This window comes from Etheostoma spectabile, chromosome 2 (assembly GCF_008692095.1).
Source record: "Etheostoma spectabile isolate EspeVRDwgs_2016 chromosome 2, UIUC_Espe_1.0, whole genome shotgun sequence".
Lineage (NCBI taxonomy): Eukaryota > Metazoa > Chordata > Actinopteri > Perciformes > Percidae > Etheostoma > Etheostoma spectabile.
The window spans coordinates 14,331,882-14,345,600 of record NC_045734.1 but is presented as its reverse complement, the minus strand read 5'-3'; the positions used below and the strand labels follow the sequence as shown (position 1 = coordinate 14,345,600).

General features: G+C 41.2%; 1 protein-coding gene across 1 annotated transcript in view; it reads right to left on the bottom strand.

Moving 5' to 3' along the window:
- rfc1 (replication factor C (activator 1) 1) overlaps nucleotides 1–11,639 on the bottom strand; it is a 12,877-nt gene extending 1,238 nt beyond the window's left edge. The window contains exons 1-21 of the mRNA XM_032537722.1: nucleotides 11,511–11,639; nucleotides 10,866–11,027; nucleotides 10,696–10,771; nucleotides 8,057–8,173; nucleotides 7,344–7,651; nucleotides 7,049–7,123; nucleotides 6,703–6,780; nucleotides 6,268–6,606; nucleotides 5,918–6,031; nucleotides 5,639–5,818; nucleotides 5,108–5,212; nucleotides 4,401–4,827; nucleotides 4,121–4,233; nucleotides 3,892–4,006; nucleotides 3,266–3,354; nucleotides 2,927–3,064; nucleotides 2,304–2,399; nucleotides 1,949–2,202; nucleotides 1,636–1,753; nucleotides 1,285–1,430; nucleotides 972–1,185 (exon numbers count right to left, since the gene is read on the bottom strand). Of these exons, the coding sequence (XP_032393613.1) occupies nucleotides 972–1,185; nucleotides 1,285–1,430; nucleotides 1,636–1,753; nucleotides 1,949–2,202; nucleotides 2,304–2,399; nucleotides 2,927–3,064; nucleotides 3,266–3,354; nucleotides 3,892–4,006; nucleotides 4,121–4,233; nucleotides 4,401–4,827; nucleotides 5,108–5,212; nucleotides 5,639–5,818; nucleotides 5,918–6,031; nucleotides 6,268–6,606; nucleotides 6,703–6,780; nucleotides 7,049–7,123; nucleotides 7,344–7,651; nucleotides 8,057–8,173; nucleotides 10,696–10,771; nucleotides 10,866–11,027; nucleotides 11,511–11,513 (3,267 nt within the window). The 5' untranslated portion in view covers nucleotides 11,514–11,639. The remainder of the gene's footprint in view (nucleotides 1–971; nucleotides 1,186–1,284; nucleotides 1,431–1,635; nucleotides 1,754–1,948; nucleotides 2,203–2,303; nucleotides 2,400–2,926; nucleotides 3,065–3,265; nucleotides 3,355–3,891; nucleotides 4,007–4,120; nucleotides 4,234–4,400; nucleotides 4,828–5,107; nucleotides 5,213–5,638; nucleotides 5,819–5,917; nucleotides 6,032–6,267; nucleotides 6,607–6,702; nucleotides 6,781–7,048; nucleotides 7,124–7,343; nucleotides 7,652–8,056; nucleotides 8,174–10,695; nucleotides 10,772–10,865; nucleotides 11,028–11,510) is intronic.
- Between the last annotated feature and the right edge of the window lie 2,080 nt (nucleotides 11,640–13,719).

Genomic DNA, 13,719 nt, shown 5'->3' with positions numbered 1-13,719 from the left:
CAAAACACACAGATCACTTTGGTCTTGTCAATGGAACCATTTGGCAACTTTTAAAAAGAAAACTTTCCATTCAGAATCTTATTAGTATCCATTTCTGCATCTCCCGCTCGCCATCCACTCAAAACGTAACAATACTACTCTTTGGGCGGCTCGCAAGCTCAAACAAGTGTGTGCGGCGTGCCTGTTGTTTTGTTTCCGGTCTAGCTAGATCCGGTGTGGTGTTGTAGTTTTTCTAACATTACTAGTTGCTGCAACAGCATTTGAAAAAACTACAAAGTTTGCTAGACCAAAAAGAACATTATTCTCGCAATAAAAAAAAACAATCACGCCGTTAAAATGGGTTTGCGTTAACGTGTTTATCTGACAGCACTAGTTGTTAAGTACTGTTAGAGACCATAGGCTTTGATGAATACATAATCATCACATGTAACCCTCATGTGTGATGACTATCTTATTTATCAGCATTCATCAATGACACTTAAGCTACACCACAAAAAGTGGCATTCTGTGAAACATTGGTACTGGAGTATGGTGACTGGAGATCAGCATCACCTTAAAAGTAATTTGCTCTGCTATTATTTGACAATTTCATAATCTGTGATTTGCTGATAAAAAAGATTAATGTCAGTGTTGTGTTTACAGCTTATTTCTGCTGCTCCTGAGTGATAAAACAAAATTAAGTTATCACAGGTTTAAATAGATTATTTGTATGAATTGAACTATGGTAATATTGATGTGCATTGCAGTCTTTTTTTTTGTGATCACTGGGGGTCAGAATCTTTCAAATCCAACGCTTTCATTTTTACCCAGTATACCACAGATACTGGTTAAGGTAAGCAGGGTGATGCTCAGAGATGCTCCAATTGCCATGACAGTGGTCTAAACTAATTGTGGTATGTTTCGTTATACATCAATTTCAACCAATATCCAATCCAATCACCAACATCTATACTACACCACCTCCTGCTGACCTTGGAGTCCAGTTTGGAGTAAGGGTCTGGTTGCCCGCCCCAGACACTGATCTCCATGATGCTGTCCACATCCTCCTTGATGAGCTGGTAGTTGTCCAGCAGCTGTACAGCTTCGCCGGCGCCCTCCACTCCGCGCCTCTGAAGCGGGCTCAGCAGCGCCTGCCGCAGGTAGTACAGGTAGTCCAGGTTCACTGCCTGTCTGCTGCTCATCGTCCTGCAGGAGATCAACAAAATAAACATTGAAGTACTCGAGTGTGATTTTGTGTTCGAAAGGGTGTAAAGAGTTCAAAGACAGTGATCGAGGCCTACTCACTTTAAGCACATGTGCGAGGCCAGCTCCTGGACGATGCGGGAGTGTTTGCTGGTGGAGGAGTTCTTGCCGAGCCAACTGGGGAAGTTGGGGAACTGACTCATGTAGCCTTTCATGAGCTCCCCTGGTAACACACTGGCATAGATGGCCTACGAGCACAAACACAGACCAGCACAATGATCAATCTCTGGCATACCAACACATGAGCGTGTGTGTACTGATATGCGTTAGGTTTTTTGCAAGAATGAAGTGATAAAGGAGTAAGTGTTTCTTGTTATATAATTCAGTGTTTTACAAACAATTAACATAAGCCAATCGAAACAAGTGAGTGTGTGTTGGGTGAGTGAGTGTTACCTGTGTGGGCAAGAGTGACCAGTTCTGCCGAGAGCGGATCTGTCTGTCCACTAGGTCTCCGTCACAGATGGAGTCAGCTGTCTTGCTCAGCAACATCAGGTGGGACTTCAGGTCACCACTGTGAGAAGAGACATGAAAATACAGAAATTGTAAATGAATAGTTTGACAGTGTAGGCAATGTTTGTTTAGTTTTCTTGTCGAGAAATGAGAAGATTGATACCACTCATGTCTGTGCATTAATGGAGCTAGATCAAGAGGGCAATTAGCTTAGCATAGAAACTGGACACAGGTGGAAACAGCTAGCCTCTCTCACCCTGCAGCCTTTGGTCGGACATGCAGGTAGTTCTCTTGGACGAAGAGTGGCGCTAGCGAGTAGTCGTGGAAGAAGAGGTCAGACTTGTCGATGAGGCTCATGTGGGCAGTCTCCTCCCCTGAGGCAAATACCTTCCTACAAACATCAAACGGACCCAGTTTCATGTCCTTGCGAGCGCTGGCTGCGTCAGACTTACACTGGTCATAGGTCATCACCTTGTTTTTGGCCGACCACATGCTCAGGTTGTGGATCACCTGAAGGAAAAAACAGTCAGCATAGTGAGAGGGGAGACAGAGGGTGGCAAGTAAAGGTAAAACCTCAGTATGAATTATTGATGCTTTTTTGTCTCATTTACCTGTCGGACATCCTGATTGGAGGCAAGGATCATTTCATTAAGAGCTGGGGGTGGGATCTTGATTCCCTCCTTGAAAGCGAGGGACATCATTGCTCCCTAAAAAATGGAGATAAAAAACAGAAGTAAAGGAGCAGGAAAGCATGCTACATAACCAGAGAAATCAGAGAAAATATGCTGTGAAATACTACCAGAATGCACCAGACCAATAAACGCTCCCATTAGTAGGTGACATAATCATTGATGAACTGGATACAGTGTTTGGGGTGCTTTCTCCTATAAAATTAATCAAATGACCGGCGCTGCTTTCGCACTATAGGGACACAGACGTTTTAATTCCACCGTTTGGAATTCTATGTCAAAAAGCCCGGGACACTTCCTGGGGGCCTGGACCTAATACCAACATGTCATACCAACATTATTATGATACAAAGTTGGTTAAAAATATGCATATTTTACCCTCTCAATTTTTCAATTTAAAGCTGGCAACAGGAAGCAATTACTGTCTATTGTGCAGCTTGTCATAATTAGGAGTAATAGGCATATACTAAAGTCTTAATTATCTCCATTCATGAGTGTCCCAAAAAATCATTTAACATTATGTGTGTATGTATGTGTGTGTGTACCTTGATCTGTTCCACTCGCGGCCTCTGGAAGCGCAAATCATAGCAGTAGTTGGCCAGTGACCTAATCTTCTGGTGGTTACGGTCGTTGCACATGCAGATGATGGGAATCTTTGAATTTCTGATCAGGCCGATCATCTCCTGCAGGAGTAAGTATCAAGACAGCCATTATTTCTGTAAAAGCCCTTAAAAAAAACTAAAAAGATATATCAATCTCATCAAGAACCACACCGGAGACCTTCTGAACCTGAGGTTTTTCTTTCCATGTTTCTATTTAAAAGTTTGATCAGATCAACAACCTCTCTAAGCTCTTCAAAATGTGAGAAAGTGTTTCCGTTGTACCTGGATCCCTCCACGGTCCTCGTTGCCAGCCATGCCATCAACCTCATCCATGATCAGGACGTGTTTACTGCTCACTTTCTGAGACGTGCCTACAAAACAAACAGCACCACATAGTTTTCACTTCAATTCTGGACAGGTTATGTTAATTCTCTCAGAAAAATTTATTTAACCTCGCTAGTAAACACTACAAAATTCTGTGACATTCACAATTATGCTTTATCAACAGATTGGTAAACAGTAGGGTAGAAATCACAGCCTCCAAATGATTCTTTCATCGAGCTATATAATCACTAATTTCAGAAATATTTTTATTTTTGTTCTGCATGCACTGTATGTGAGCACATACCGTACTATTAAAGTATGGGCATCTTAATCTTTTTTGACTACCTTAAACTTGGGGAAAGTATTAGCACAACGCATCACAAGATGCCAACAGTCATGCATTTTTTTCTTTGCCATGCTGTTGTGCAACCAAATCAAGCACAAAATACTTCCTATGGCTGTTTCACAATTAAAACCTTCTAGTTTATTTTCTTCTGAAACAAGCCCATCAACAAAGGCTAATGTAGGTGCAAATGTGTTAACAGGCGGTTACATGGAGAAATAAAAATGAAAAGAGGGATCACCTTTGTAGAAGCTCTCAATGCTGGTGTTGTTAAGTGACTCTGAGACGACTTCCTTCAGACTGTTTTTGCTGCGAGTACAGCTGGCGTTCATCTCCACGTAGCTGAAGCCCAATTCCTGGAAGTCGCATGTGCAGGATTACTTGAAAATAGCGATTGGCATGAGTGATTACATAAAGAAAATACAAAGAAAAGCACCCGAAAACATGGCTGGGTGTGTTTTCAGACTGACCTCACAGACCAGCGCAGCTGTGGTGGTCTTACCCACGCCCGGAGGCCCAGAGAGCAGAGCAGCTTTGAATCCAGATCCATCATCTTTTCCTCCAAACTTACCAAACCTTGCAACTGTACAACCACAAACAGTACAAAGCAGAAGCCACTCAAACACCGATACAGATACATTCAGAACTAAAATTCACTGAAACAATGAGTTTTTGATGTCTAGTTTGTATCATTACTCTGAATTATGCTCACACACCTCAAAACACAAAGACAGATAAACCATCTGCTACCTGGTGGCTTGGAAGAGCCCCCGCTGTGGTGTCTGTACCAGTTCTGCAGCCAGCGGAGCAGCTTATTGGCACAGCTCTGATCCCCCTGTTGACCAATCACAGTCTTCAGAGAGCGTGGGCGGTACTTGTCCACCCACAGCAGACTGGCGTTGTCATATGTCGATGATGGAGATGATGGTCCTGGAGCTGAAGATGTAGAAGTGGAGGGGGGAAGGCCCAGCTCCCTCCGGGCTGTGTGGCCTGAGCCTCTCCCAGGTGGAGTGCAGCCATCTCTGGTCCTGGTACCGTGGCCTTGGGCCAAGCCTGTCTTAGACGGGCTCGGGGTGTGAGGGGACCTGGAATTCCCCTTGGAGGGAGAGATCTTCTGGGCTTTGGGGGTTCTTTTTAATGTTTTGCTGGGGGGAGTCCTGGTCTTTGAGGCTGTGGTCTAAAAAAAGATCAAAAGATAGATAGATAGATAGATAGATAGATAGATAGATAGATAGATGATCTGTAAATCAGCCAAAGGAGCATTCCGGATGCATCTCAAGACTTTTTTTCCTTTTAATAATAAAAAAATGTTTTTTAAATGTCTTGAAAATGACTGAAAAAATAATGGGTACTGTTTGTGATTTCAGGTGGTCTTTAAAATGTTTTTGATATCTTCTGGGTTCAAATGATTTTACAGCTGATAAAAACAGCATGTGATTTAAGTTGTGAGAACTGACCTCAGCCTCTGCAGCGATCTCGTACTTGGACTTCTTTCCTGGTTTGGTTCTGATCAGCTCCAGCAGAGCATCCTCATCCAGGATCTTAGTACCGAAACTCTCCGCCTGAGGATAAAGCCAATTGTACAAACACAGCATATTATTTGATGGACAAGTACAAGGGAATTGGCACAGAAAAGAGGCCGAACGTAAAAGACTAAAAGCCTCAAATTCTGGAATAGTTCTTTTTATTATTATTATTATTATTATTATTTGGTGCCTACATATACCTTTCATATATTGTGTGCCATTTAACTTAATACAACACTTGGTAAGCCTCTCGCCCTACAGTTGTAAGGTTACCAATACGATCGGTATGTCAAATCATTTGTTGATGCAATCTATAACTTAGCCAACACATCAAGGTAAATTAGTCTCAACGTAATTAAAAAGTCTAAAAAACATGCGTGAGCATCAGTGCTCTCTGCAATCAGACATTTTGTTTAGGAAATGATTCTCTGGATCTGAATTTGTTATAGTCAGGTTTGTCACCTTCTCAAGCTTCGAGACTCCACTGTCTCTGCCCTGCACCAGGTAGGTGGTCTTCTTGCTGATGTTGCCTGTCACCTTGCCTCCGTAGCGCTCAATGAGGGATTTGGCATCATCCCTTTCCATGGACTCCATGACCCCCGTCAGCACAAACACACAGCCCTCCAAACAGTTCTCTGCACCCTGGAAACACACACACACACACAAAAAGGGCAGTTCAAGGGAAGATGTTGGTCAGTCAGAAGGCTGATACGTGTGTGATGCGTCTCAGTGAGTGAGTACCTGTGGGATTTCCTTGGAGCCCAGAGCTCGTGGTCCATCGCGGTTTAAGAAGTTCCTGTAAGCTGCAGAGTTGACCTTCTTCTTCTCTGAATCATCAGGACTCACACTCGTGCTCTGATCAGATTGAGACAGTAAGGACATATCATTTGTCTTTAAAATTGTTTTAACTTGTGTGCTCTATGTTTTTCACTCATTTTTGCTTCGCATACATATGATGCGTGCATGTGCTTTATCATGAGTTTCTCTGTCACTGCTCCTTTGGGGACAATTTGATTGAAGAATTGATTGATTGCATCATGATATTGATGCAACGTATTTTAACTGAAAGATTAAACATCGGTCTTGCTCACCTCTGGTTTCTTGGGAGAAGTTTTTAATGTGGTGGGTGTGGTTTCTGTCTTGGGAGTAAACCTCTGGCCTGAGTTTGGCAAAGGGAGGGGCTCGTTTTTGGGAGAGAGTTTTATTTTTGTAGGTGAAATTGGCGTTTTACTCTTTGGCCTTTCTTCTCTCTCTTCTTCCTTTTTCTTCATCATGGCCAGTTTGGAGCTGGCTTTGATGGGAGCAGGGTTCTTCTTAGGAGACGGACTAATCACGTCTTCTGACATGCTGCCCTTTCGGTTGGTCTTTGAAGGGCTGCTCTTTTTGGGACATGCGGTTGCAACTGATTTTTCATCGGAGCCTTTACGAGCCTGGATGAAGACACACACACACAAAATTATATTAAACAATCACTAATATCAAAATGTAGGTGCCTTTGTGTTGTGGCTGTTGTTTTTTTACATCACCTTCTTTGCTTGAGGCTCCTCGTCCAGCATAGCCAGAGTTCTGGCAAACTCCTCGTCCTCATGGACCTGTTTCTCCAGCTGAGTGAAGTAGGAGCAAGAAATCAATATGAGGATGCAGTACGAGAATGAAAAAACAAACAAGTTTAACTGTGTATAATAAATAATTTCTGCATTACTCCTGGGACTATTTACATTCAAGCAACATTATGTCATTATTTATAATTTCAGCAATTCTCCAAAAGATTTTTAATAATTATTCTTTTTCTGTCAAACTGTTAATGGACGACCTGGTTGTAATTACTCATGCAACAAACATGCAGAGGTTACTGTATGTTGATCAGCCTACCTCCATGTCCTCATCCAACTGCAGCTGTTTGGCGATTTGCTCATCACTCATGAGATCATCTGTGTCCTGAGTTGGCTGAGGGAAAAATGAGTTTTTACAACATCAGTTTGTTGTAAAAGGATCTTAATTTGACAATTAATAGAAGTCTAAAAATAAAAGTTTGGTGAAGGGTTCACTGGGTAATACTCAGAGAGCCATGAATCTTGATGGCTTGGATACAAAAACAGGATCATGAGAAGAGTGAGAGGGTTTGAAGAGAAGAAGTAAAAACAGGAAATAATTAAGTAATACTCACAGCCTTTCGCTTGGTGCTGGCTACGAGCTTCTTGTCTGAGCGCTGAACACTCGTAGTGCCGAAGTAGTCGAGTACTGAAGTGGGGGTTCGTTTGAGCGGAGGAGGCGGGGCTGATTTAGGGGTGACAGGCACAGGAGGAGACTTGACCGAAGTTTTTCCCTGTGTGGAGGAGGGCTTGGCAGGGGACTTCATCCCCGCTTTGACTCCTGGACGAGCACTTACTGCATCTGACTTTGTCTGTTTGGCCGTGCCATTCTGCTTAGGTTCAGACACCTTCTTTAAGGACCGAAAGTTGTCGCTGTCCGAGTCTACAACAAAAAAAGAGAAATATCAAAATACATTTTCCATAAATTAACAAAACATAATTCTCATCTTCAAGCAGGACCCATCTGCTTACTAATGCGTTTGTGTCTGCCCATTTCTTAACAAACAGATTGATTTTGCCCGTTGCAATTCCTAACTTTTTGCTGAAATGTATTTAAAATTTAGGTGGTCAACATTAATTGTTTTGTGCTTATTATTGTGATGATTAACTAACAGACTCAACTTAAAGTAATTAGAGAGCTATTGTGAGGACAGGTGTATATGAAAAGATAAATAATTGTTTTGTCTTCAAGGCAAACATGACAATTAACTACAACATGGATACCAGGCCTGTACAGCTCGAGCCAGTATGTCTGCAATATGATGATATTAAACCATAGACCCATTACCTGTTTCAGAGACATACTGCACAGGATCTTTTTTGGGAGGTGGCTCAGTTTGGCTCATCTTCTTTTTCTCTTTTGGTGATTTTTTTGACTTCCTTGCTGGCTCCTCATCCTCAGAGTCTGGATGGACATAAAAACAAGATACGCCATGAAGAAAAGACGCAGCAATGATGAAGAGCAACATATATCGAGATAACAACTGATCAAAAAGTTCCTTGTTTATGCCTCTCACTGAACAAAGCATCAATTTTCTGAAAAATATACACTTACTATTTAAAAAGTATTTCCAGAATCATTAAAAGACTCTCAGATAGTGTACAATGTAGATGGCAAACTGGGGGGGGTCTTTGTTAAAAAACAAAGATTTGAGAGTCACTTTGCTACACCTTGAATATCGCAACAATATCATACAGTTAAGGTTAGGTTGATTAAAGACGTTATCGCATTACTTAGTTTAGCCTTCACAACAAAACAGTTGCCTTGGTACTGTCTCCCTCACCCATCCACACACCATCCACACACCATCTGGTAATAGGCTTCCAAACCTTTGTAGGATATAAGGTCTGCCGCTGTGTATGGGCTCGGTGAGAAAACCAGGTAGTTGACTTTATTGGGATATGCAATTGAAGGAAGAATCACCGGGTTGTCATGGATCTAAGAAGAGGTAGCCAACTCGTAGGGATCTGCACCGCCAATAAACTGCAATTTCTCAAAATATCGCACCTTTTTTGTGGTCCAAGTCCTTCCTTATATGCCTTTGCATCTTGGACGCTTTTCTGTTGTTTAGACAAGGCTACATTCACTTAAAGTATCCAAAAGTGCACAATACTCCACTGTACTCCATTCAGTTGTTTACACAGGGCTTAGGGCTGCACAATTCAAATCAAATTTTAATCACGATTTTTGCTTCCCACGATCAAATTTGTATGATCGAGCAATACTTTAAATGCGCCATTCCGTTCATAAAACGCTCCATTTTTGCAAAGCCAATCTACCGCTCCGTAAACCACTGTCTGATCATGTGTCAATTTGTAAGGGTGCGACTGACATTTTTCCTAGGTTGCACCAGTGCATCTTAAGTCCTTGCGTCATCTGCCTCTCCACAAAGGAAGCAATGTTGTTCATATCGATATGGTTTAATTTTGCGTTACATGACCCATTTCCATCAGGGTACAAGCGGCCGAAATGGGTTTCCTCAGGAGGGTGGCTGGCGTCTCCCTTAGAGATAGGGTGAGAAGCTCAGTCATCCGAGAGGAGCTCGGAGTAGAGCCGCTGCTCCTTCACGTCGAAAGGAGCCAGTTGAGGTGGTTCGGGCATCTGGTAAGGATGCCTCCTGGGCGCCTCCCTAGGGAGGTGTTCCAGGCACGTCCAACTGGGAGGAGGCCTCGGGGAAGACCCAGGACTAGGTGGAGAGATTATATCTCCAACCTGGCCTGGGAACGCCTCGGGATCCCCCAGTCGGAGCTGGTTGATGTGGCTCGGGAAAGGGAAGTTTGGGGTCCCCTACTGGAGCTGCTGCCCCCGCGACCCGATACCGGATAAGCGGATGAAGATGGATGGATGGATGGATGACCCATTTCTTCCGTAAAGCCGTGCCTGTGTTTGCATCTCTCCTCCTACTCTCCGCGCAGCCCTGCCCCTATTCACTCACACACGGCTCCCCATCGCATTTCTTTAACTGTCTATGGGAGAGACACAGCGGTGACAGCGCCGGTCCTCACTTTTGACATTTGCCCACAGTTTTGTTATTAACACAGCAGTATATTGTTAAACATGAGGCAAACATGGATTTTTTCCAGGGTTTCCACTGGTAACTCTGCTATTGCAGCGGCCACGGGAAAAAACACAGAAGAAGTTATTGAACGCAACTAAGTTCAGTTCGTAGAATAATAGCGTGTGAGACGGAGCCTGCTGGATCAGGATGAGATGTGACCCATGGCAAGAATATCATAGCTCTGAAAAATGCAGTGTAGTGACAATACAGACATTTCATACACAAGACGTGTGTAACGCCGCTGACCCGTCATTGGACCGATTCATAATGAGTCAGCCTTCACTCTGTGAGTAGCATACGCTTCAGTCGTTGATATTCGTAATAGGAATACAACTTCAACGTAAGAGAAATGTAGCACAATACGGATGTAAAAGCAGTTATAAATAGCCTATGTGACAATAAAATTTGTTTTGGTTTAAATCGTGATCTTAATATTTATCCAAAATAATCAAGGATTATGGCCTTAATCGTGCTGCCCTAATTTCTGCCCACAACGTTGCCAAAACCCTCTATTATTTCCATACAAAGAGAAATTTAATTTGGTTTTATTTTGATTAGAAAATAACAGTCACGATTTAGGGAAATAATTTAAGATATGGCCATATGACATTAGTAGTTTTAAATCCAGATAGACTGAAGATAATTCTGGAAACCCTTTTATCCTCACCTGCATCTCACATTTGTTTGGCAAAAAAACTGAATGGATAAAATGAAACAAAATAGCAACTCAATCGTATTATTGGCCTAGAAACACCTTTAAAACAACAGTGGCCATTAAAATAAAAACGGTATATTTTGAAGATGGCTTTAAAACCTGTTTCTGACCATGATGCAGGGGAATTATGTAGTAGCAGAAAATCATACACACCTGATTCTATGACTGCATGCTTCTTTCGTTTTTTCTCACTATCTTTGCGTGTCTCCTTTGGTTTGGAGCTTTTCCCCTAAAGTATATAAACCACAATAAAACGTGATGAATGACATGGTAAAACAGATGCATCACTACAAGAAGGAGTGCAGGAGGTAACATTTCCTTGCCTTGCTGGTCTCTTTCTTTTTCACTTCCTCGTTTGATGAAGGGGGATTCTTCTTCTTCTTCTTCTTCTCCTTCTCCTCCTCCTCTGTTTTGATGTTTCCATTTGGAGCTGGTTTCTGCTCTGAAGGCTTGGACGAAGTCGGTGCAAAGAACCGCCTGATGTCCTGTGTGCACACAAGTTTACGTATATGTTAACCTGTTAACAAAAGTGTTGACTGGGCACACAGATTACAGCCCTGCACTGTTAACGTTATCTAACTAGGCCTACACACGCTACTGGATGCAAATGATGTTTGAAGATTTCACTTTCTGGAAAACGTGAATCATTACTCATAAACTATGGTAAGAAAACAGCAGGCACATGTCAACTGTTGCACGGCAACATATCAAAAGATCATAATGTATTCCTCACTTGACATTTTCCCGCTAACTTTAAGGTTATTTAACAGGTTGACTATTTTTGCATCTTTATCTGAGCTGTAGCGCAGTGTTAACGTTAGCTAAAACACTGCGCACATCAATTGTGTTTCAGCAGCAGCAAGCGGTTTCAAGAAGACAGAAGGATTTTTTTTGGCTTTTTGTAACCACTTTGTACGTATATATAGCTTGCAGAAGGAACAAATCAATAGTTTAAATATGTAACCTACCATTATCAACAGGCTTTCTCCCTGAGTAGGGTTTGAGTAGCTTTCTGAATATCCTTCAAGTGATTGGCGCGAATTCTGCTGTCGCTTGGAGATGACGCACAGCCGTCATGCGCGTCACTGAGCGTGTGTTTTGTTTGTTTTTTAATTACAAAAATGTACTTACTTTATTTTACACAGCAAAGAAATCATCCAAAACATAAAAAGAGATTAAAAAAAGGAACAACAGCAAGGGGAAATACTTATGAATATATTTTATTAAAAAATTGTATGTACTAGTTTTAAATACAGGATTTCAATTGTGTATTGAAAAGTAATAACTTATAACTTTTAAGGGCACAAAGTTCTGTATATCTTTCAAAAATGTATGTGTATGTAAATGTGCAATAGTTTCTTTACACAGAAGAACAAAAAACGTGTCGAGACTGACAATGGAGGTGTAAAAATAAATACAATTTATGTGTATGAAATATTTATCTTGACAGTCTCCAGTGTATGTAAATGACCTCTGACATACTGTATTATACTATATGAAGAATTGTCAGTTTAGTCAGTTGGTGACACTATAATATGTAGGCTATGTACAATATATAAGCTTAAGAAGTGACATAAATTGCCCCGTGAAGTACATAGCACCGCACGTGTGTTTTGAGATGTTGTCAAGATGCAAAAAAGCTATACCTATATCTAATCTTCTTTCAGTACTGGACTGCTACGTATTCCTTTATAACAAGGACATCATTCAGAATACACAAATCAAAGGGCGCCACATCCCGCTGTTGTTTCAAGAGTAACTATTTTATGGGAGTGACTTCCTGGCAGTCTATCAACTGAACAGAAACAGTAATTCTGATTTACATGAATGTACTTAAATGTGACTCCAGTTCTGATATCACTTCACAGGCTTCCAGTAAACAACAAAATCAAGTTTAAGATTCTGTTGCTCGTTTATGCAGCACTTATTGGCTAGGACCAAATTACGTCAAAGACATGAACCAGATCCCTCAGGTCTTCAGATGCCGGGCTGCTTGCAGTTCTCTTTATTAAGAACAAAGCCTGGAGAAACTTTCTGTTTTTGTGCTACTCATGCCTGGAATAAACTCCCAGAAGGCCCACAGATTGGCCAGCACTTTACAGTTTTTTAAATCAGGTCCTAAAACATTCCCGTTCTCCCGGGCTTTTCAAACCTGTACAACCATATTCATAATTTTGTCTTTTATCATCTTTTATTAATTTTTATATGTAATCTGTTGTTTTTACTGTTGATGTTAGGCACTTTGAATTAAATATGAATTGTGCTACATGAAGAAATTGCCTTGACTAGCCTACTTGAAGCATAACATTTACATTTTAATCTTTTGGGTGCTTTGATATTATTAAATTAGAAATGTGAACCTCATGGTGAGGCTACAGGAAAAAAATGGAGGGGACCACCAAAGTCACGGCTATGACAAAAAATCCTATCCTGGCAAAGGATCCACTTTTTATCTTAAATAACTGGAACTTTAAATATAGATGCCAATCACATTCATCATCTGCTAAAAAATGAAGAAAACCTGTTGAATTTCCCAATTTGATCTTTTATGGTTAATACATATCATGCACAAACGTTGCATGTTCCAAAAAAAGCTGTTCCAGGGATTTTTCTAGCCACAAATCGTTCCCACATGGCAGTCCTTTCACCTGCATGTATTTGGTCCAAACAAATACATGCAGATACAAATACATCCCCCCACGTCCAAGGACACAGTCAATACTCTTATGAAACAGTGGACCACCTCTGCAGGTAAATTACACTAGGTAAACTTCTGTGGAGAGTTCCGATAAGGAAGCAACGATACTTATACTTACAGTGTCACATTTACTTTTAATTAATCTATATTCTCAAACAACTTTTAAAATCTCTTATAATCATGAGAAGTTGATAATCAAAATGTAGATGTCAATATTTAGTCAGTGATATGCATTTATGTATTTATAAATTGATAAGAATAGGATCCTTACTTTCCCCAGTCCGCCGTCAGGTTCACAGCCACGGTATTTGTTACACTTATGTCCCCCTCGGAGATAAATATTAATAACTCCTTTAAGGTCAGAATTAGTCAGGTACATTGGTTGTTAACCCATAACCAAATGACCGCAATATCAATGCTGTTTATAACAGTAATATTACAGTTCAAAAAGTGACACTACAGGGAATATTAGTACAATA